This window comes from Diabrotica virgifera, chromosome 2, assembly GCF_917563875.1.
Source record: "Diabrotica virgifera virgifera chromosome 2, PGI_DIABVI_V3a".
NCBI classification, from domain to species: domain Eukaryota; kingdom Metazoa; phylum Arthropoda; class Insecta; order Coleoptera; family Chrysomelidae; genus Diabrotica; species Diabrotica virgifera.
This window is the reverse complement of record NC_065444.1, coordinates 278,146,767-278,172,312: the sequence shown is the minus strand read 5'-3', so window position 1 is coordinate 278,172,312 and position 25,546 is coordinate 278,146,767. Positions and strand designations below refer to the sequence as shown.

Genomic DNA, 25,546 nt, shown 5'->3' with positions numbered 1-25,546 from the left:
CGAAACAAATGACTGTGAATGAAAAGCCCTATATAACACAGATAACAATTGATTCAGATTATTCCGATTTATTTCAATACTAAACTGATTAGTAAACTGTCAAAACCGATTTTTGCTTGAAAAAATCTATAGTCTAAAACAGCAGTGACCACGATCAATGATCATTACAATGTATTTCATAAACATCAGAGCCGCTTATGGGGAACATAATACTCAAAGTGTATTCACTATTTTGCACAAAACTAAGATAGATCAAACAATATTGATCGTGTATGTCTTCAAAATAGGTGCCAAATGTGAATGCAAGCACACTTGTTGTTTCAAAACATCACGAATGCTTGAAGGTTTGTGTATATGCAAGCTTTGGGTGTATTGTGTTCTTCTAGAATATGCACATCACTTAAAAAGAAAAAACGACTCACACAATTGGAACACCCACATACCCTTAAACAGGATAAAGATACAACTTAAGAACATACAAATAGACGTTACAGTAACTAAGGATTTAAAATTTTTTTGGTGTATTAAATATTATAACTCTTCACTTGCTGTTCCTCAAAATCTTATATATTTTGAGCAGAACTTTAAAATAATAGCGGACAAAAATATACAGTGAGCACGTAAAGGTTGGAATAAATTCATTTTCTCGAGAATGGACGATTTTGGAAAAAAATCCCGAAACAGGTCAATTTTTATTTTTAAATTGCGACTTTTTGACATATGTGCCATGCTAGTGACGTCACCCATCTAGGCGTGATGACGTCATCGATGATGTTTTTAAATGAGAATAGGGGTCGTGTGATAGCTCATTTGAAAGGTAATTCAATTCTTTATTCAGTAATATAAACATTAATATAATTATTTATACAGGGTGCCCAAAAAAATTTTTTTAATTAAATTTATTGACATAAAAAGAAGAATGTGTGTAATTTAGTTAATTCAAAATACATTTTACTGCTCTCAGAAAACAGAAAAAAATGTATATTTGAAAAATAACCATTGCTTTTCGCTTAAATTAAATGTTCAAATTGTCACGAGGCTGGTGGGCAGCTGCTTTAATATTGAATTTAAGCGAAAAACAATATTTGTTTGCCAAATACACATTTTTTCCTGTTTTCTGATAGCAGTAAAATGTATTTTGAATTAAATAAATTACACACATTCTCCTTTTTATGTCAATAAATTTAATTTAAAAAAATATTTTTTGGGCACCCTGTGTAAATAATTATGTTAATGTTTATATTACTGAATAAAGAATTGAATTACCTTTCAAATAAGCTATCACACGACCCCTATTCTCATTTAAAAAAATCATCGATGACGTCATCACGCCCAGATGGGTGACGTCACTAGTATGATATATATGCCACAAAGTCGTAATTTAAAAATAAAAATTGACCTGTTTCGGGATTTTTTTCCAAAATCGTCCGTTCTTGAGAAAATGAATTTATTCCAACCTTTACGTGCTCACTGTATAACCACTAATACTAGTAGAAAGAAAAGTATTAGTAAATGAAGAAGCAGCTGACAGTATATCTCCCAAGAAAATTGACATCAAAATCAAAATAGGGCTATTTATTTTCGACATTTTTCTCGTACTCTTGACATATGACGTACAATATATACGCCATATGTTAAAAGTACGAGAAAATGACGGCGATGAATAGCCCTAAAGGAAAAAATAGAAATCAAAAACTAAAAAAAATGTTGATTGTGACATTTGTCCCTTTAGTTATCTGAAACGAATTTTAGTTCCTTTCATAGCTATGTTGATAAAATTTGATATAATTTGTGAAATTAGATATTGCAAAGCAGTCAGTAAAAATACATGTGGTATACTACACGATAGCGCATGCGCTCTACTACAAAAATTATGATGATTATTAAATACAAAAGTGATCATTTTTTAACGTTACACTGCCCAACACAATTGCAAAATTTTGGGGCTCGGAGAAGGTTATCCACATCTATACAAGCTTTAAATATCGAGTGATTGATTTCTATTACACAGTAAATCAAAATAATGCAACTATAAGAGCAACAATTAGGTTAGAAAACATCACAGTAAAAAACTTCTTATTGGTAGGTATAATTTAATTAAAAATCTTACAAAATCCAAATGGATTACATAAATGTGTTCAGAACGTCTTCGGACCTATCAGTCCATCATCAGTGAACCTAAAATAGAATAAGTAGTCCCACTAATGAAATTGAAAAGACGGTTGAAATTTTGATTTAAAAAAAGTGGTTATGATTACTTACTCTTGTACTTACTAAATAGCCCCAGAACCAAACAGTGGTTATATTTAGAATTCAGAAGAATCCGTACACGAAAGCTTAAACAACCATCGTGGTCTACTGACGTCTGTCAAGTGACAATATAAAATGTGGAAGTACTTCAATTGTCATCGAAGGTATCCATTAACATTGGCTTTAAGCCTTTTCAATTTTACAATTTAACAATGTAAATTGAACTTTAAATATAACCACTGTTTGGTGCTGGGGCTATTCAGCAAGTACAAGAGTAAGTAATCATAACCACATTTTTATTAAAAATCAAAAGTTCAATCATCTTTTTTCAATTTCATTAGTGTGATTATTTATTCCATTTTAGGTTCACTGATGATGGACTGATAGGTCCGAAAACGTTCTGAACACATTTATGTAATCCGTTTAGATTTTTTAAGATTTTTAATTAAATTATACCTACTACTAAGGAGTTGTTTACTTCGATGTTAGAGATTTTTAATTACATGGTATACAGCCAACTCTTGGGAACTTTCCCATTTTAATTAGGTTATGTCGCACGTCAAACTGTCATTAGTCACTTAATAAACTTGAAAAAAATAAAATAATACAGTCTTAAATTTGTATTTTATATAATATTAAGAATACTAAAAGTTGATTACGTGCTAAAGTTTCATATTTGATTTACTCTGTACGTTCGCTCAACCATATTGATTTATTTTTCTAACAAGATTATCTTAATCTTAAACATCTACTTGTGTATTTGTCAATAACAAAACTCTAAAGAAAACAAGGTTGATGTCAGCAATAACAGAACAACAGAAACACATTTTCACAAAATTTCTTTAAAATATTATTAAAAACATAAAGTACCTACTTAAATATATTATATTGAACAAAGTTCATCAGATAAAATTTTAAAAATCACTATAAATATCAGTAATCGGAAAATTTTTATTGGTTTGATGACTAAGATTGCACACCACAGCATAGGTTTGATGCTTTTTGATCTATCAGTTATAATAGTTCACATATTAATTGTCCTCCATAGTGATTTTTTTAGGTTGTTTTGAAATGTATGGTCTTGAAGTTGCCAGCTCATAAAAACGACACTACCTACCACTACCTATTTTTGATCAGATTGTAATGATGTGATGCCTGCGATGTGCCGGTCGACCAAAAACAACCATAGGAGCAGCCGTGTTGGCGCATAGCACCGCTGGGGGAAACAGAAGGAGTAATGGCATCGAGAGCATATTTAAGGCGAGCCAGGAGAATGAGAAAATCGGTCGTTGCTAGTGTGTTGAACTAGCAATGGCTAGACAGCTGGTGCTAGCGTGTTGAACTAGCACTAGCTGGATGGGCAAAGATGCACCGTTTGTGAGGTTGAACTATGCCTAGGCGAACGCCACCGTGGTGAAGTGGAGTTTTGCCATGACCGTTATCGCAGGAGGCGGTAGTAGCGAGGAACGAGTGACTAGGCGCCGCATTGAAGTGAAATGCGGATCGGAATATAGCGCTATGTTGATTTAACGTAGCGAGGTTGTTATTGTATTATATTGTATTGTTTATCGTATCATTTTAATGTTGCTATTATGACTGTAATAAAGTTTGATATTGTTTTTCCTTTGCAGAAGACGGAATTATATTTTATATTATTTGTTTTAAACTGTATATAATTATCTTAAATATGTTTACTTTATTTTTAACCTGTGTTTTACTGAGAAAGAAAATGTAATGGCATGGGAATCCCTCTCAATGACGACACAACACTATACACTCTATGTTTCGCTGATGACCAAATTCTGATTGCTCAAGATCATGACGACTTAAGTTACATGACGCGGAAGCTAATAGAAGAATATAACAAATGGGGTCTCGAAGTCAACATTAAGAAAACTGAAGCCATGTGTATTGGAGGAACAAAACAGTCCATTACATTAGACGATGGGGTAGAAATTAAACACTGCGATGAATACAAGTACCTGGGCATGAAGATAACTCAAGATGGAACACTCGATGCTGCTATAAAAGACAGAAACATGCAGGGTAGAAAAGCCATATCCATGATGAACGGCATTCTGTGGGACCAGACAATATCTAAAGCGAACAAACAGCTCATATACAATAGCATACTTAAAAGTATAATCACATATGGCAGTGAAGTTTGGCCACTGAAACAAAGAGCGCAGAAAATGTTACTAGTAACAGAAATGGACTTCTGGAGAAGAGCAGCAGGCAAATCAAGAAGAGATCGGATACCGAACGAGAGAATACGAGAAATGATGGGAGTAACACATACAATACTTGATGACATAAAAACAAAACAATTGGTATGGTACGGCCATGTACAGAGAATGCCAGATGACAGGATCCCTAAACAGATTTTGGCATGGACACCACAAGGGAGAAGAAAAAGAGGAAGGCCGAGAAGAAGCTGGAGGGAGGGAATTGAAAAAGAACTAGAGGAAAGAGAAATCCCTCCAGGTCTATGGTTAAACAGAGAAGAATGGCGGTTAGGAGTCGGAAGGCGTCGGAGAACGCTGTAAACCGATAGTAGTAGTAGTAGTTTTACTGAGCCTGTCGTCCTGAAAACACTACCCGTTACAAGATGCGAACCAGAGTTTTGCTATGTCTAGAGAATATCCCCGAATGTAGGAACTTTTATAGCTCATATCAGAAAGGATATTTTATTCCTCACTAGACCGAGCACGGAAAAGTCTTTAGCATATCCTTCCGAATGAGGAGGATGTAACAAGAGAGATACACATATGATGAAGCTTATAACAATTTGGAAAAACTCAACCGCAACAGTGTACATAAAATTAAGATTTGTAAGAGCACTCATTTTTCTCATAGTATTTGAAACGTAGACCCTGACGAAAGCAGATTAGAACAAAATAGATGCTTTTGAGATTTGGGTATACCCCGCATGTTGAGAATGTCTTAGGTTGAAGATCGAACATGATAGAACAACTCAATTAATGGATAGGTTGCTTAAACAAATACAACAGAAATACTTACAGTATTTTGAACACATTGTCAGAAGACCAGGCACGATGGAAAAACTCATTATCGAGGGCAAAGTTGATGGAACGAGAAAGAGGGAAGGATCTCCAAGCCGTTGGGTGTATCAAACAAAAACACTAATCAACCGAGGAATTCAAGAGGCCGAACAACTAGCCCAGAAGAGAGAACGGTGGAAAGAAGTTATAAAACTTTAATGGTGTCATCACACGCCTATAAGTGATAACGGACCAAGGAGGATCCCTCCTTATTGCAACTACACATACTGATGAGGGTCAGTAACTCTAGGAGTTTAATGAGAATTGGATGTGTTTGGGATATGAAATGATTTTACAATACTTAAAAGTTTGAAAGTAAAGCACATATTTGCATCCTTATACACACTCGTACACTACAAAGGTTAAAATAGTTATTTTCAAATATCTTTAACACAGAGAACACTAGATAACAATGAACAGAGCATAAGAACGGACAGAAGTAAAAATGATATGCTGTTTTTGAACAACAATTACCGATGGTATTGTTCAAAAAAGAGATAACTAAAACATCCAACCCATTATTATAACAAATTTACATTGTACACTTATCTCTTGCTGATATCAACGCTTGTCAGTCTTCAAAGATAACAAACAAACGAGTAAAACTGAGCTGTTTCATGTCGCAAGCACGCAGGTTATAGGCATATTTCCAAAACGTCCACATTGTCTCTTCAATCATCAAACAACGATATACAAGGGGTGAGTCAAAATTGCGCGACTGATTTCCTTCATTTTAGAAATAATATCACTTAAAATAACAACTAGGTTTTATCATTCCTGATTAATTTATTCCGTCTCCTTATAGCTTAGTTTATTTTGTGTTTCGATTTTATTTTATTATTTTAGATTCATATCGGTCATTCTTAAAGTTTGGTTAAATTAGTTTCCAGCAATCTCTTAAAAGATTAAAAGACATTCATATTTTACATATTTCTGGGAAAATTTGTCTATCATAATCAGTCTATCATAAAGTGGGTATTTTAGAATTTACAATTAGTCGAATCAAACGGTTATTGTTTATATTTTTACTCAGTAGCCAGCAAAACTAAGCTCTGTAGTTCTATCAAAATTGTCGTCGTATATTATTTTAATTGGATAAAATAATATTTTATTGCAACTATATCTCAAGGTTAACTAATCGTGGGTCAAGACATGGTCCTTAGAGCCGGATAGAACTTCGTGGTCTTCGTGTCGTATTTGAAGAGCTGATCCTGGTTATTGTCGAAAAGGTAGAAAACTATTTATTGCTTATTATACGTGCTCACAGAGCTTAGTTTTGCTGGCTACTGAATAAAAATACATTAAAATTACAAAATGCATAACAGAAGTCCCTAGTGGAGGGGAGATCGTAAATACGTAGCGGATACGAAGAGAATAACCGATCGATTTGACTAACTGTAAATTTTAAAATACGCACTTTCTAAAGAGAAAGATTATAATAGACAAATTTTCCCAGAAATATGTAAAAATGAATGTCTTTTAATCTCTTAGAGATTTCTGGAAACTAATTTACCCAAACTAAGAATTACCGATATGAATCTAAAATAATAAAATAAAATCAAAAACAAAGTGAAATAAACTATAAGTAGACAGAACAAATTTCAAAAGAATACTTCATGAATAAACAAATACTCCTGAGGACAATTTTTGATCAAAAATCAGTGCGCAATTTTGAAAACTTTTAGCGCTCATTCGCTACAGGGGGATTTTGGGGATCTTATATTAGTTTAAATAGTGGCGTCTTCAGTGCAGCCGTTGTGGACGAGACGGAAGAGTCCATATGGGTGGGGCCAAAGGTCACAGTTTCTCCTTGGCCGGTACCCATATGTTTGGTCCTGATTGTTCCTTAATTACTTCTTTGACTTGGTTATAGATGTCTTCGGGAGTGTCGCCTTGCACAACAGCTGTAAAATAGAAAATAAGTTATCAAAATATATTATAACAGAAAATAAGTATATAAGTATCAAAAAATGTTTTTGTAAATATACAGTGTACCTATATTTATAGGTAATATCAGAATCCAGATTTAAAAATTATTATCGGCGATCTTAACGCTAAACACGGTCAAAAGACAATCTACCGACCATCTGTTGGCGAGCATAGTCTTCATGCGGTCAGCAATCAAAATGCTTTACGCTTTATTGAACCAGCAGCATCAATGGAATTGGTGGTAGACAGTAGTTGTTTCCCCCACAAAAATATCCATAAAGCCACGCTGCAATCACCAGACGGTCAGAGAAAAAACCAGATTGACCATGATAGTCGACATTCCTCCGATGTATTGGACGTACGATCATGTAGAGGTGCTAATGTAGACTCTGACCTTTACCTTGTAGGAGCAAAACTGAGAGCATGTATACCTAACGCTAAAAACATCACAATACAAAATCTACTAAATATAATACTGAGGTGCTAAAATCTGAAACAGCTAGAGATAGGTATGTACTTACAAATTTCAAAGAAAGTATTATCAAAAATCGATGGTCAAAAGAGACTAGAAATAGAACTGTTTGTTTTTGATGCTAGAACAATATATTTTGATATTTGTTGCTGATGAAATCAGCAATCAAAAAAAATATCAAAAAAATATCAAAAAGACTGGGATATTTTAATTTCTTTATTCACGTTAGCCTACAGAAGTTCCGAACATGAAGCCACTGGATATTCTCCATTGATTACCAGATGAGAAATGAATCTTCCTCAAGATCTTATTTTTGTTAGATTGCCTCCCTGCGCAGAAGAAATTTCATCCCTGACGTACATTGAAAATTTAAGAGAAAAATTGAAAAAGGTCTACGAATTTTGAAGCTCCAAAATGATAAAGTCAAGGCCAGATTCGACATGCATGCTACAGGAACAACTTTCGAAAGAGGTGATCTAGTATAGTTATACAATCGCACATGTAAGAAAGTAATTTGTCCGAAACTTCAACGAAACTGGGAAGGCTTGTACACCGTCCTGTAGAAAAAAAACGATCTAATCTACCGCATACAGTTTTCACCTAGAAGTAAACCCATGGTATTTCATATGGAGAGATTAGTCTCATACCATGAAACTGATCCACCCTTTTGGTTTCAACCAGTCCCTGATAGACCAGTTATTCGAGGCGAATAACTATAAAGGTGGGAGCACTGTTATAGTCGATTCGCTAATCTGAGACACAACTGTCTACACTACAATCACAATAAATTACACTATATAGAAATAAACAAAAAAAGACACGTTGAATGTTCGAGGAGCACTCCCAAATCATCATTTGGGAGTGCTTCTCGTGCTTGTTTATTTCTAGTGCATCTTTATTGTGATTGTAGTGTAGACGGTTGTGTCTCAGATTAGCGAATCGACTATACGAGAGTTTAGTAAGAATGATCCCACATAGAAAAAGTTCCCTGACGAAAAAGAAGAAGTAGACAAGTACAAAAATATTCAAGATATCGTGGAATAACCCAGAAATGTCTAGTGACGTCTAGAACGTCAGAAAATCTATAAAAACATAGAGTTGTCAGTTACAGAACAGTTGTATTTGAAGTTTATAGTTGTCAGTTTGTTCAAGTATTGTAATATTCATCATCATTCTCTTTGCCTTATCCCTATGCGGGGTCGGTTTCCCTAATTGCATTTCTCCAGACAATTCTATCTTGGGTCATATCAATGTCAATCCCCTTTACCAACATGTCCTGCCTTATCGTCTCCCCCCAGGTCTTCTTTGGTCTTCCTCTCCTACTCCTTCCAGGAATCTGTACTTCAGCTATTCTTCGTATTGGGTGATTAACGTCTCGACGTTGAACATGACCAAACCATCTTAACCTATCTCTCATTTTGGCATCAATTGGTGCCACACCTAGACTTCCCCTAATATACTCATTTCTAATTTTATCCTTCTTTGTCACTCCACTCATCCATCTAAGCATTCTCATTTCCGCCACATGCATTCGTTGTTTCTCTTTCTTCTTCACTGCCCAACATTCAGTTCCGTACATCATAGCCGGTCTTACGGCTGCTTTATAGAATTTTCCCTTCAGCTTCATTGGAAATTTTCTGTCACACAACACACCACTCGCTTCTTTCCACTTCATCCATCCAGCCCTAATTCTACTGCATGCATATCCATCTACTTCTCCATTACTCTGTAATACCGATCCCAGGTACTTAAAACTATTGCTTTTTACAATCAGTTCACCATCCAAAGATACCATTTTATTTGTAGTAACTGCATCTTTAAATAAACATTCCAAATACTCTGTTTTTGTCCTACTAAGTTTTAAACCTTTTTCCTCCAGAGCTTGCCTCCACTGTTCCAGTTTTTGTTATAATTCTCTTTCACTATTTCCTACTAACACGACATCATCAGCATACATTAAGCAACATGGAATGTTACCCTGTAGTTTCGCTGTTATCTGGTCCAAAACTAATAAGAATGAATACGGACTAAGCACAGAGCCTTGGTGCACTTCTACTTCCACATGAAATTGATCAGACTCTCCCACACCTGTCCTAACACTAGTCGTTACTCCCTCATACATATCCCTCACAATCTTTACATATTCACCAGGGACTCCTTTCTTATTGAGTGCCCACCACAGAATCTCTCGAGGAACTCTATCATATGCTTTCTCAAGATCAATTAATACCATATGAGCGTTTGTTTCTTTTCTCCTGTATTTTTCCATCAACTGCCTTATAATGAAAATTGCATCTGTTATTGATCTGCCCTGCATAAAGCCAAATTGATTCTCGGATATTTCGGTCTCTTCACGTATCCGTCTATCAATTTACTCTTACCCATATTTTCATGGTGTGGCTAAGCAGTTTTATAGCCCTGTAGTTTGTACATTGTTGTACATCTCCCTTGTTTTTGTAAACAGGTACCAGTATACTGCTTCTCCATTCGTCTGGCATTTGTCCAACTTCCACAATTCTATTAAATAGACCCGCTAGCCAACTTGTTCCTGTCTCTCCCAATGCTCTCCATACTTCCCCAGGAATATCATCTGGTCCTACCGCTTTTCCTTTCTTTATTTTTTGAAGCGCTTGAGCCACTTCCTCGTTTGTTATTTTGGTGACCGTTGCTGCTACTGTCTCCGGTGACTCTACAGGCTGTCTGTCAAATTCTTCATTTACTAAGCTGTCAAAGTACTTTCTCCATATCTTTTTGACATACCTTTCGTGAACTAGTATTTTATTATTTTCATCTCGGATACATCTAATCTGATTAAAATCTTTTGCTTTCTTAGCTCTCTGTTTGGCTATTTTATATATCTTCGTTTCGCCTTACCTGGTATCAGGTATCAAGTTGATCGTATAGGTCTGCTTTGGCTTTTGCTACTGCTACTTTCGCTTCCTTTTTCGTCACCATATAGTTTTGAAGATCTGTGTCGGATCTGGTTTCTTGCCACTTTTTATATAATTTTCTCTTCACTTTTATTTCCTTGTACTTCGTTTGACCACCACCAAGTCTCTTTATCCTCAAACTTTTTTTCCTGACGTTTTGCCAAGTATTTCAATAGCAGCCTCTCTAATACTACTGGCCATTTTTCTCCAAATTGTATTAGGGCTTTCTCTCATGTTCCAACATATTTTTTCTACTATCCTTCTCCTGAATAGACCTTCTTTCTCATCTTTTAGCAGCCACCACTTTATTTTTTTGTGGTCCTCTCCGATATTTTTGTTTAGTTTCGATTTTTACTTCGATGTCCAGAACAAGCAGCTTTTGTTGTTGGCTTACTGTCTCACTAACTATTACCTTGCAGTCCTTGCATTCACGTATGTCTTCTTTCCTTATCATGAAGTAGTCTATTTGGGATTGATGTTGTCCACTTTTGTAGGTAATAAGTTGGGTTTCTCTCTTTTTAAAGAATGTGTTAACAATCGCCATATTCAATGCTGTTGCTAATTCAAGCATGTCATCTCCAGCTTCATTTCTAGTTCCAAAGTCTAATCCCCCATGTATTGCTTCGTATCCTGCCTTGGCTTGGCACACATGTGCACTGAAATCACCTCCTATTATGACTTTCTCCTCTGACGGAATATCACTCAGGACGTCTCCTAATTGATCATAGAAAGCTCTTCTTTCATTCTCACCCAGATCTGTTTGAGGAGCATACACACACAACATTCAATACCTCTTTATCAATTACAAATTTCACTGGCATCATTCTATCACTCGTTCTTACAACTTCCACTACGTTATCTTTCATTTCACTATCAGCAATTATACCAACTCCATACTACTCAAGTATTGTAATATTGTTGGTGTTAATAAATTGATACCAAGGATGAGTAACAATATGACAAAAGACCGGACAATATATAAAATATAACTCAGGATTTTCACATATTTATGTTTCAAACCATTATTAATATTGATAATAAAAGTAGTTTACCTGTGAAGTATTCGCCGAATTCTTGTTCCATCTTGATTGCTCTTTCAAAAGTCTTCTTGGCTTGCTCTTCTGTCATTCTTTTATTCATTTCCCTAAAAATATAAACTTCTAAATAACATACATACATAAAAGATATATAACAATAAACAAAACACATTTTATATTAAAAAAATAACATTTATTAGCCTTTAAAGAAAAATAGCCTCAAACTTATGGTATGTTTAAGACGTTGCGATAATTTTGGAAAGTATATCACTTCTGACCTTCTTTCAAGGGTAAATGGACGATGTAAGCGCCACAAAAGACAAGACCATTCTAAAATTTGTGGTTTAAAATTTATAGAATGAAACTATTTGCATTAAATAAAAAGTTTTAAAGGACAATACACAACTATAATTTCAGATTTATGGCAACAGCGCATATTGTTATAAAAGTAATAAATTCGTTTCAGTTCCTGATTTATTTAATAAAAACAATGTGTTTCCGTTTTATGTTTGAAATATATAACGATTCACTATATTTGCCTGTTTTATTTTACGGATTTTGGTAATTTAATTACACTCGATTTATTGTTTTATATTTATTTTATTAAGGTTAGAACAATCAAAATTATATTGCCGGAAAATTATTTTATATGTATGAATAGAATTTATTATTATACTCGTATTATGGACAAACTTTTATTTGAGCAAATATAGACTGGATGACTAAATATACAGTAAGAATATTTTGTTTAATGTTTACTATAGAAAAACCCAATCACGCCTAGATAATACATTCAAAGGGAAGTTATAAAAAAGAACAAAGACAAAAATATTGAAAAGCATGACTGAATTAAAAAACAATAATTTATTAATGGTGTTGGTCAATTGGAGTAGCAGGTCTACGTTCTCTCCGATGAGACTCCAACAAGAGTCGAAAATCGTCGATTCAGAGGACTGGACTGCGCTCCGTATTCTAAATGAAAAATAAGATTGTTTTGCCTTCGCATTACAACTGAATAAAAATGGAATTTTTATTGTATTTTTATATTGGTCGTTACTTCTTTGAGTAACTAGGTCCATTTTCTGTTGGAATTTACCAGCTGAACAGACGGGGTCGTGAATTGTAAGTTTTTGAATTCCCTCTTGTCTTCTTCGCTTCGGCACCCATCTGGCCTGCAAATTTTAGAAACCTTGGAGGTGTTACCAAGAAAATGGACCAATAAGTTTTCAATTTAAAAAATCTTTTAGTAATATTTTAATATTTTTAAATGTTATTAATATTGCTATTAGGATTGAAAACTACTTCATTTTAGGATTGAAAACTACAGCTGTCACATTTTATGTGCAATTTGGCATAAAAACAAATCAATTGTGTTTATTGCATTTATAAAATGGTATTTTCTTTGATTTGTATAGTCTTATAAATTGTACAGATTTTATTCGTAGATATATTATATAATTCGTAAATATTTTTTTTTTCGATTATAGCGTCATCTATTGACAACTAGAATAAATGTTATAAATGTCACCGACGAAATGTAATCACCGACGTGCGTTTTTTTCTGTCACATACAATTTAATGCGTTAGAAAGAAATCGAAAAACTGTGACGCACTGAAAGATGCTCATGAGAAAAAGAATAAAAAATACGTATATTTACATATTTTCGTCACTTTACTCTGCAATGGAAAACCCGAAAACTATTAAGATGTAATTATGCAGGGCCTGTCCGTTTATTTCTACAGTGCTAGTCTTAGACAAGGAAAGAGAGAGGACGAGTAATCCTATGACCAAAAGTGAAGCCAAACTGACACCAGAGATTTTGATCATCGACGTATCTTTGGGGTATTGTTATGCATTGAGTATTTAAAATAAAAACATGAAATGTATTTAAAATGAAGAATTTGTGTACGGTAAATGTTTTATTAAGTTGCTCATATTACGTACATATGTTTCAATACATACATATGTTTTTATTACGAATTTTAGATGATGATTTACTTTATTTTTTATGAAATTTTAACCCTCAACGAACACCCACCACTGGCAACCCATTGTTATTTTTGACGTGACCGCCATGTTTCTGGTGACAAACAAACCAAAAACTGGCTTCACTTTTGGAACGTGTGTTTTAAATGAGTGTTACCCGTCCTCTCTTTTTTCCTTGTCTAAGGTGCTAGTCAAAAGTCCGTACCTCCCCTCGTATCTTTTGAACGGTTACACCTATAATAGTGAAATTTGGAGAGAGGAAATAAACGGACGTAAGCTTCTTAACTAGTCATGACAGGTGACGTAATAGTGACAGATGACGTTACAGAGCCACTATGACCGATAATTTTAAATGGGACCTTATGGCAAGTGATACCTCGTTTGAAAGGTATTGAAAATACCTATTCAGTCATACTAATTTTGTTTCAGTTTAAGCTAATTTTGATGAATAAATGAAATAAATATAAAATTGTAGTTTCGCATTTAATTAATAAAAATTCAAAATTCCGCCTATGATTATTTGTCAAACAGGTTGACGTTGACGTAAAAACTACTAGATAATTAAAAAATGTCAACTTTTTTGACAAAAAATCCATAGGCGGACATTTAAATTTTTATTAATTAAATTCGAAACTAAAATATTATATTTATTTAATTTATTCACCAAATTCAAAATCAATTTAAGCCCAAAAACATTAGTATAACTGAATAGGTATTTTAAATACCTTTCAAATAAGTTATCAGTTGCCATAAGGTCCCATTTAAAATTATCGGTCACAGTGGCTCTGTAACGTCATCTGTCACTATTATGTCACTTGTCATAACTAGTTAAGAAGCTTACGTCCGTTTATTTTCTCCCTCCAAATTTCATTATTATAGGTATAACCGTTCAAAAGATAAGAGGGGGGGTACGGACTTTTGACTAGCACTGTATATAGGTACTATTTACCTGAGCTCTTAACATTTCTTAATTTAAGCAAAGTAAGTTGACCGACTTGGATGTGGGACCTGGCATTAACCAGAATATAATCATAAAATGGACTATTATTTATTTTTCATTTATAATTTGAATAGACTTAGGTACAGCTCCCGAAACAAATCGTGGCCGATCCGATGACACACGCTGAAGATCTGTGTAAGGCAATGGTTGCTTCTAATATTCCATTAAAAATCAAGTGTGGACTCTAAAAATATAAATCAACAATGATCCAAATACGGGAAGTCATACGTGATAATTACTTTTATGTTATTGTGGACAAAACTACAGACGCCTGTAATAGAAGGTATATTGTTCATTTGCTAATTGGCGCACTAGAGGAACATGGTCCAGGAAACTCATTTTTAATATCTTCAAAAAAACTTGAAAAAGCCAACAATTTGACCGTTACACGATGCATTCAAGACACTTCGACAAACTTCTTTTTGCCAGATGCCATTCCATTAAATAAATTTGTGATTTTCTTATCGGATGCTGCCCCATTATGGTTAAGGAGGGGAAAAATTTAAAAATATTTTATCAGAATCTTTTTCATATTACTTGTTTAGCTCATGGAGTTAACAGAGTTGCACAGATTATCAGAGCCCAATTTCCTCTTGTGAACGAATTCATTAGTAATGTAAAGAAGGTGTTCCTTAGGCTCCCCCCCCCCCAAGTTGTATTAACTCGATGTGGAACTTGGGTAAGTGCAGCTATTTTCTACGCTGAAAATTATGATAGAAGAAAGGACGTAAAAATCGACATATCAGACTATTCACGGGTTGTCATATCATCAAAAGCAGTTTTATATAATAAGGAGGTGCATAAAAGTCTGATATTTATTAAAACGAATTATAGTTTTGATCCCGGAACCAATTACGTTACTAGAAAAGAAGTAGCAACTTCTAGTTGATTCTGTGAAACTAATTGAAAATTTTCAGAAGGAATGCCAAAAAGTAAAAAGCGACATTGGTACAAAAGTTTTGGGGAAGCTTAAGCAGGTTTTAGAAAATAATGAAGGGTTCAAAATTATTCAGAATGTGTCATACATTTTTAGATCCAATTTTGATATAAAAACGTGTATTGATGAAACCTGTTGAAACAATTAAATGCCCCTATTGCCTCAGTAGATGTGGAGCGAAGCTTCTCTTAATATAAACACATGTTTTCTGATAAAAGACAAATCTTTACCTTAGAAAATATGTAAAAATAAAGTTGCTGAGTATTAATGTTGTTTGTTTTGAACTCATTTTATATAATTATTGCTTTACCTTATTTATTACATATTTTCGACGAATGCTTAGATATATTTTAAAAAAAATTTACATATATATGTACATATTTTCATACATTTTCATACATATAATCCGCCCTTTAGTTATAAGACTTTTAAGTATGTAGGGTCAATGATAAGTCGAGATGGTACTTGTATGAAAGATATAGAACTGAAAATGACAAGGGGAAAACAAGCCACGAAAGCACTCCATAAACTGATATGGAACAACACTCTAGCAGAGCAAAACAAAAAAAAAAGGATCTCTCAGAGTATAGTGCCAATTATTACCCTATATGGAGCTGAAGTCTGGCCAATGACAACAACAATACGAAATAAAATAAGAACAGTTGAATTGGACTTTATGACAAGATGTTTACAAATTACCGGAGAGGATAGAATAAGAACAGAGGAAATATGAAAAAAATAGAAGTAAAATGCTCAATTACAAAAAAAGTTGGAAAACACAGCCCTACAGAGGTACGGGCATGTACAAAGAATCTGACATTCTTGTCAGATTCTTTCGATTGTCTTTCGGCACAAGTGGCCGAAAAGAATATTGGACTGGCACCTACCGAAAACAGAATGTGTGTGTACTTTGTACGCACGTAAGAAGTTATACTTCTATTATAATATAATTTCAACGAAATAAATATACCTACTTAACAGTTACAATACAAAAAATTAACAATAATTACCAAAAATTAACCAAAACTTAATGCCAAATATTAAAAAAAAAAAGAAAAAAATATGAATAGTCCGGGATTTGAACTCGCAATCTCGCGATTTTTTTATCTCTGGTCCAATGCTCTACCAACAAGGCCATCAAGCCGCATGCAACTTACTTTTCAGATATACATAATTATATATTACGGTGACAAGTGAAATATAAAAATAGATGTTTTATTATTTTACGCCCAAGGAAGACAAATCCAAAGACACACAATTATAATAAAAAACCTTTTAAACCACCTTTTTCAAATTGCGCAAGTTGTATTATTAATATTAATGTCAATAAATGAAATATAAATATTTTGACGTTTCACAATTTGACAATTCACTTTTAACTGCAGTGGCATTTTTAACGCTCCTATGGAGTCCTAAAAATTGTATTTTTAACACGTTTGTAGAAAAATATATTTAAAAACACTAATATATTCTTTCCACACCTTTTCTGGACTGATACATACATAAATTAAAACATTTTGAAGTATAACTTCAAAAATATAATATGAAAACTATTTAAAAAGGCAGTATATCTATTAACTAACCTTTGTTGTTTCTCTTCCCACAAATTTTAAAACGCAACAACCATACATAACCAAACCGTCAACCGTCCAAACCACAGCTGGGCTACAGTTGCCATATTGGATAAGTTTTGACATGTCATTTGAACATCCAATCAGAACAAAGTTATAATGCGCATGCGCCGGGATCGTAGGTTTTAACATATAAAAATTCACCCTCATATCGCGCGTAAAGAAGTATAACTTCAAAAAGACGGGAAGGAAGACCTGCTATGAGATGGAAAATGGTACATAGGAAATGCTATGGTAGATAGAAACCAGAGAAGGAGAATACAGTGCTGTGGAGGACGTAAACGGGGAACTCATAATTGGAAAAAGCCGAAGAAGATGTTTACTATATAATCGGGTCAATAAAACATTACAACTATAAGCATGTATAATAAAAGTAGGGTTGACATTATCCAATGACTCGCTCTCCATATGTGGTATGTGTACTCAAGTTGGTATTTAGGAAGAAATGTTTTGGTAGCTTATTGCACGGTGAGTTTCAAAGAATACCAGTGTAACCAGCAGTAAAAGAAACAACAATCTTATATATAAAAATCATTTGCTGTTCGTTAGTCTCGCTAAAACTCAGAAATGGCTATACCGATTTGGCTACTTTTGATGTTGAATTATTTGTGAAAGTTCAGGGAAGGTGTATACGGTTTTATATAGTCATTTTAGTAGCCACCAAAATATTTACATCTATATGTATAAAATTATATGTTCACAGTGTTAGTTGCCATTTTCCTCCGAAACGGTTTGACCGCTTTTTATGAAATTTTACGCCTATATTCGGCAGGACTAAGAATATGTTATCTATTTTTCATACCCGTACGTCACAAGGGGGGTTGCCGATGACGCCATAACTCTCATAATAATGACGTGAAAAATACGAAATTAAGTAGGTAGACTCCTTGAGAATTCCGAGCAGAACCGTACTAAATTTTTTTTTCTAGCGCAATCGGTGTCCGAAATACAATATCTCAAGCCGTAGAAATATTCTGAGGACAGAAGAAGAACGAGCGACAAATTTCATAGAGGAGAAGTGGAACAGATTAACTTTGGGACTCAAATTGGTCAAAATATGATTTTTTTTAATTTTCCGCAATTTTCAAAAAATATCTCTAAACGGAACTTTTCTGACGAACCGTAATCAGGAGAAAAATTCTGAGCACACAAAAAGAACAAGCAGCAAATTATAAAATTTTATTGAATTTTAATTAATTTTGTTTAATTTAAGTATTTTATTTATTTTCGTTTATTTTATTTTATTTCATTTTTTAATTCCATTTATTTTTATTTTATTTAATTTTATTATTATTTTTTAAATTTATTTATTACTATTTAATTTTTTTAGCTTTATTTAATTGTATTTAAATTAATATGATTTTATTTATTTGTATTTAATTTTAATTATTTTTATCTAATTTCAATAATTTTATTTAATTTTATTTATTTTTATTTACTTTTATTCATTTTCATTTAATTTTAATTTACTTCATTTACTTTTTTATTTAATTTTGTTTGGTTTTATTTAATTTTATGAAATTTTATTTAATTATATTTTATTTTATTTTATTTAATCAGCTAAAGCTGTTATATTCATTATGAGATAAACAAATTTAAGATTGTAACTGTTGCACTACAAACTTTATTTTGTTACTTCTAACTAAACTTTATTACTTCAAACATCATGTGTAATTCATTAAAAATAATAATAAAACCTCATTACATCGAGGATTTTTTGTTTATTAATTACGATTTCCTTTTGTTTATTTTAAGTTTATTGTATACAAAAGTTTGTTTTTATATATTGATGCAGTACGAAGTCTGCCGGGTCAGCTAGTGTGTAATAAAAACATCCAGAGATAGAATATTTATTGGAGACACACATTCAACAAAGTAAAGCCCAGAATCAATGGACATAAGATTAACGGAGTAAAGTGTTCTTATGTCCCTGACCCCCCAAGCTACCTCTATCCCTCCCTAATCACAGACATAACATTGGGGAGGCTTTACTTGTTACATAATAACGTGTGATCCAAAATTATTGTCACCGTAGGTGGCTCTGAACGACAGAGATAGCTATACAGTGCATGTCTATTATTAATTCAGATATACTTTCCAGTTTACCTCAACTTTGACAGATACTTGTCAGTGTACGTACGTCAACTTAAAAAACACTATAATAATTGAACATAAAAAGTAGCAGATGAAGCAAAATTTTAACTTTATACGAACTAAAAGGTCTTGAGATTGGATATATTTTCAACGTGTTTTCAATCTTTATTATTTGTTTGGAAAAGTGATCATAACAACACTGAATATAGCCGCAGTTAGCCGTGACGTCACGCTCCGGCGGTCTTGCAGATTAAAATAAGACACACGTAATTTTTTCCACGGATAGCTTTGATCCCAATAATTTTGGATCGCTCGTTACCATTTTAATATTAATTCAGTAATTACTTACATTATGGATTCGACCGATTTTGGCTTAACAAAAACAGCGATGGGATACAACTGCGCCACTTGCAGCCTTTTTATTGCATTACCGCTAACATCCAGGATACAATGTTTACCCTAAAAACAAAACGTGTATAGTAAGTAAAAAATAAGTTCCACAAAATAAATAGTCAAATATTTTTCAACGATAATTGTTGAAAAGTGTAAAGCATGACCTTTATTGTTGATGGTTTCGTCTTAACATTTTTCGCCGGTCAGGAATCTCGATGTGTCACTCCTACTGCAACATTTTGGTGTCTACTCAAAGATATCAATGGAGATATCTATCCCTACGCCATTATGAAGTCCCGGAGTTGATTCAAGGTACGTGCTATGTAAGGGAGCGTTCAAGTATTACGTAACTCGATTTTTGAAGATTTTCAACCCCCCCCCCCCCCCGTAACGCACTCTCATGGGAGTTTAACCAAAATTGTTTAAATTGTTCCTAGTCCTAAGTGCCACCTTAAATTATCAATGATTTCTCTTAAATATCTCGATCAATCTCTATCCTCTGCAACTTTGAAGCAAAGGTTTAGTGGAGCTTTCATTGTAACGTGCAGCTTTCGAAGAATATATGTACTCGTTCTTCTTGCGGTCAAGGGTATTCGCAACATTCTTCGCCAGCAAAACATTTCAAACGCGTCTATAGTGCGTTTATCAACTTCCTTCAAAAACCAGCATTCAGATCCATATAGAAAAATGGAGAAGACCATTATTTTTACAAGCCTTATCTTTGTATCCATGGTGATGTTGTGGCCTTTCCGTATTTTGGTGAGCTTTGTCATTGCTTCCTTCGCCATGGCTGACATTCTTTTTATTTCTTTGGTGCAAATTACGGAATTGTTTATGAAGGTGCCCAGATATGTACACTAATTGATTTACTACTTCGATGTCATTGATTCTGACAATATCTGGGTAGTTGTTATTTCTTCTATTATCATAATTTTTGTTTTTGATTTATTTCTGGACAGCCCTGCTCCTAAACTCACTGGTTCTATTCGTTCTAACAGCTTCGTCAATTGTTCTAACGATTCGGTAAAAAGCGTTATATCATCTGCGTACCTTAATTTGTTGATTCTTCTACCGCCAATGGATATGCCCCCTTCCCATTCTGAGAATGCTTCGCACTTAATGGCTTCTACATATATGTTAAACCGAATGAGGGTGATTGTGCAACCCTGTCTTATACCCATGTCAAACTTTAACGTCTCGGAGAGTTCTTCATGTGCCCTCACTTCGAGTTTTCTACGTAAAAGTTCACTATTTTTAATAGCAATGTCACTAGGTGTTTTGAAGCACCCATTTCTTCCATTTCATATTTTGTCCTGACAGAGTTGAATGCTTTGCTATAATCAATAAAACACACATATGTGCTTACTTTGAATTCCCTTGATTTTTCGATGATAAAGATACTTTTCCAGTCCTTCGAAAGTTTTTATTATGGCACTGTAAGGGTTATAGGCCTGGATCCAGCGTACCAAAAAAAGTTGATTACTAGCAAGCTAAAATTTTGTTAATAGCTTAACGGTGTCTAGTCGGACATACTTTGATGTATGGGAACACTGGAACAGGGGAAGTTTTAATTGTGGACCGTGATTTTAATTGTAGAATGTGGCATCCTGACAAGTTTATTATTGTGAAAAGTAACAGGTTGTTTTTAAGTTTATTCAATAGCAAACTTTATGTAATATATGAAAAATATTACTAATACGTAGAACGTGTCAGATGACAGGAATTATATTGGTGGTAAATAGCAGTCTGATTTTTGCATGAGAGTTTAATGAAAGGGTAACAAATCAATTGGAAGTTCCGTCCGACAAAATACATGGGACGTTTTCGTAGTCTCACATTCGAAACGTGTAACCTGTTCCACAATTAAAATTTCCCCTGTTCCAATTCCTATGTTCCCGTACATCAAAGTTTGTTCGACTAGACACCGTTAAGCTATTAACAAATTTTCAGCTTGCTGTAAATAAACTTTTTTTTTGGTACGCGGGATCCAGGCCTATTGGAGGAGAGTCTCTCGAAAGTTCAATAGAGAGTTTACTACACTTTAAGTTAAGATGTTATTCATTATTCTTTCAAAATTTACCAAAGTATCTGTTATTATTATGGTGCCATTATCATATATATTATTGTTAATTAGAAAATCCCATTAATTTTTATTCTTGTTGTTTCTTAGTCGCCTTTTCTTCTTTAGCAGCCTCTTCTTCTTCTAATATAATTTCCACTGAGTAAGGTTTACATTCCAGAGGTTACAACATACATCCTTGTCGAACTTCTAATGACGGAAGAAAGACAATGGGGTTTTTAGAGTTATGTATGTGTTAATGTAAAATAAGACTAATTGTTTGGTAGTCTTTTGGGGTTATAATAAGTAAACAAGAATCAAAGTCATACCTTGTCAGCGACTTCACGTACAGACGCTACAGAAGTTCCATACAAATTGTCATTGTACTGTCCCGCTTCAATGAATAGATGATTTTGAATATCTCTTTCCATTTGTTCCCTGGATGCGACGAAGTGGTAGTCTCTACCGTCCACTTCATATTCCCGTTTAGGTCTTGTGGTATCTAAAAAGACAAGGATCACATTATACTTGGGAATAAAAAAAAAACATTATTGTGGAAAAACAACCTCAAATACACAGAAAACAACCATAGTAATGAATAAATCTGTAAATTGTCTACATAGTAACTAAGAAAGACAATTTTTGTTGAATGGGTTAAAAAATATGGTCATTTCTTAATAAGTGAATTTTAAAAAATATTTTTTTTTCAATACTGACTAAATTTTGTATTCTTCTTCCTAGCCTTTTATCGTCCATTTATGGACAAAGACTCCTTCTAACTCCTTCCATCGGTATCTATCTTGAGCAACATATTTCCAATTTGTTCCGGCTATTGTTTTTATATCATCTACACATCTCATCTGTAGCCTTCCTCTTGGTGTCGTCTAGCTTATCTCGCGAAGGGATGGTAATACTTACGCTTTTTGTGTGTTAGCGTGCAACCTCGCTATAAATGGCGGTATAATAGTCCATTATTTCACGGTTTTTGCTCTAAATTTTAAAGAACCACTTTTGACATGAAATTTGGCATACGTATAGCTTACATGTTAAAGAAAAAAAGTGATATTGTGCCGATGTGTAATTTTGCCTTGGGGGTGACTTTCACCCCCTGTTGGGGGTGAAAAAAATATATGTCTAAAATAAGTCCGGAAATGGGTAAACTGACTAATTTTGAGTAACTTTTGTTCTATAGAGCTTTTTCGCCAAGTCGACACTTTTCGAGTTATTTGCGAGTGAATATGTTCATTTTTTAACAAAATAACCACATTTTTAGACGGTTTTTTGCAAATAACTCAAAAAGTAAGTATTTTGTCGAAAAATACGTTCTTAGCAAAAATATAGCCTATAAAAAAGTAAAAAATATGGTGTACGCGTTAGGTCTGTGGATCTCGTAGAACCAGAGTTATAGCCAATGAAAAATAGATTCATAATCGCCAAATTTCAAATAGAATATTTCGACGTGAAATATTCAAAAAATTAAGCACTTTTTGGGGAAAACCCATTATAACTATTTTAAAGTGTTTAAAAAAAAGCTTTATTCCTGTTTTTACAAAAAGTTTCTAGCATTAAATTTAAGCAAGTTACGCTCAAAATAAAGTTGTTCCCTTTTGTTTTTGCAAAAAAAAAATCGGGAAGACCACCCCCTAATTAGCAACTTAAATGAAATTAATCGTTGCCGCTCCACAAATTATTTTACTTATGTTGTGTTTATATAATGATCTGTAAGTTTTATCGATTCAAAGTGCTTATTTTTGAATAAATTTGGTTTCAAAGTAAAATTTTTAAAAATTTAAATTTTGAAAAATATGCTTTTTTTCAAAATAACTTAAAAATTAGATACCAAAAATCTCGAAAAACAAAAAAAGTCAGATTTGCTTTTCTGAATATCATGTATTTTTTTGTTTTTCTGTTAGACAAAAATTTATTAAGATTTGGTGTTTCTAAATTTGCATACATTCGTGATCAGTGAGTCGTTCAACCCTTTTTAACTACAGCCCTTTCAATCATAAGGACTTTCAACCGATGAAACTTACAGATCATATAAACAATATATACACGAGTCAAGAAACTTGTGAAGTCGTAACGATTAAGTTCATTTAAGATACTAATTAGGGTGTTATTTTCACGATTTTTCTACCAAAACCAAAAGGGACTAACATTATTTTGAGCGTAACTTGTTTAATTTTGATGCTAGAAATTTTTTTTATAAAACAAAAATAAAGCTTTTTTAAAACACTTTAAATAAGTTGTAATGAGATTTCCCCGAAATGTGCTTCATTTTTGGTCATTTCACGTTAAAGTATTCCATTTGGAATTTGACGAATAGGAACCTATTTTTCATTAGGTATAACTCTGCTTCTACTAGGTGTAGAGACGTGATATATATACCATTTTTTTAAATTTTTTGTTAAGAATGTTTTTTCGACAAAATTGTTACTATTTGAGTTATTTGAGAAAAACCGTCTAAAAGCGTGGTTATTTTGTTGAAAAAATGAACATATTCACTGCCAAATAACTCGAAAAGTATTGACTTAGTGAAAAATCTCTATAGAACAAAAGTTACTTAAAATTAGCCAGTTTATCCATTTCCTGACTTTCTTTGGACGAATATTTTGCCCCAGAGCAAAAGCACATATCGGCACAATATCACTTTTCTCTTTGACTTGTTAGCTATGTGTATGCCAAATTGCATGTCAATCCAAGCGGTTCTTTAAAATTTAGAGGTTTTGCAATATTTTACCGTTAAAGAACGGACTATAAATGAACTTTTGTGCAGTAAATAAATTCTATCTCTCGCTAATTTTTAACCCTGTAATGTGGACAATAAACACTATCTTAATCGATTAATCGCTTCTGTTGTTAAATTCGTTGTTTGTTATTAAATGTATTTCGCTTAACAGACAATTTTAATTTCCTACTCTTCTCTAAGTATGTGCAACCTTTATGCGCCTCTCTTCATTGTTTTAAACCAAAACAAAATGCATCTTTTGAACCAGCTTCCTAAAGTTCACTTTTAACCATTATCGAAGGAAAGTACGCTCGCGAACGTCGCGTCGTGCTTGGTTGTTCCAATGATGAATGACAGTAAATCCACCAATGTTACATGGGTGGATTTACTCTCATTCGCCTTTATTTTCCATTTTTAAGCTATCTTTGGATATTATTAAGGTCTTTTTGAAGGGTTCTGGGTGCTCTGATTGGATCATGGTGAGAGGCTAGTACAGCGGTATCATCAGCAAAAGTTGCACACGTTCTGTTATTCGTCTGCAGTGTACAGCAAGTACAATATCGGTCCCAAGACACTTCCTTATGGTACTCCGGCTTTCATTGGTCTTAAGTTTGTGTACTCATTATCCTGCTTGACTAGGAAATGTCGGTTTGAAATATAGCTTTTTAGGATTTGATAAAAAGGATGGGGAAGGTTTTTCTTTAGTTTATATAAGATACCAGCATGCCATACCTTGTCAAAGGCCTGACCAATGTCCAGGAATGCAGCAAAACAATACCCTTTATTTTTGTATCACTTCTGATGTGTTTTACCAGTCTATGTACCTGTTCTATCGTTCCGTGTTGTGTTCTGAACCCAAATTGCTGTTGGGGAATTAGTTTCCTTTCTTCTATAACTGGGGATAATTGTTTAAGTAGAAGTTTTTCCAAGATTTTTGATAGAACTGGTAGCAGGCTTATTGGTCTGTATGAAGTCACTTGAGTTTTATTTTCCCCGGCTTAGGTATGAGAATAATTTGAGCAACTTTCCATTGTTCC

The 25,546-nt window shown here is 33.5% G+C and overlaps 1 protein-coding gene and 1 long non-coding RNA gene across 17 annotated transcripts in view; one reads left to right on the top strand and one right to left on the bottom strand.

Moving 5' to 3' along the window:
• Positions 1–1,360: 1,360 nt before the first annotated feature.
• On the top strand, positions 1,361–6,541 carry LOC126880643 (uncharacterized). Its single transcript, XR_007696663.1, has 2 exons — positions 1,361–3,959; positions 4,814–6,541. It is a non-coding gene; the product is annotated as an uncharacterized LOC126880643 (long non-coding RNA).
• Positions 6,542–6,932: 391 nt separating this feature from the next.
• The window catches only part of LOC114338023 (disks large 1 tumor suppressor protein), a 1,799,868-nt gene continuing 1,781,254 nt past the window's right edge, over positions 6,933–25,546 (bottom strand). For all 16 annotated transcript variants that reach the window (XM_050644675.1, XM_050644671.1, XM_050644669.1 and 13 more), the window contains 4 exons: positions 22,111–22,283; positions 19,679–19,788; positions 11,696–11,787; positions 6,933–7,216 (listed from right to left, as the gene is read on the bottom strand). In XM_050644675.1, coding sequence (XP_050500632.1) covers positions 7,110–7,216; positions 11,696–11,787; positions 19,679–19,788; positions 22,111–22,283 — 482 coding nt within the window. In that variant the 3' untranslated portion in view covers positions 6,933–7,109. The remainder of the gene's footprint in view (positions 7,217–11,695; positions 11,788–19,678; positions 19,789–22,110; positions 22,284–25,546) is intronic.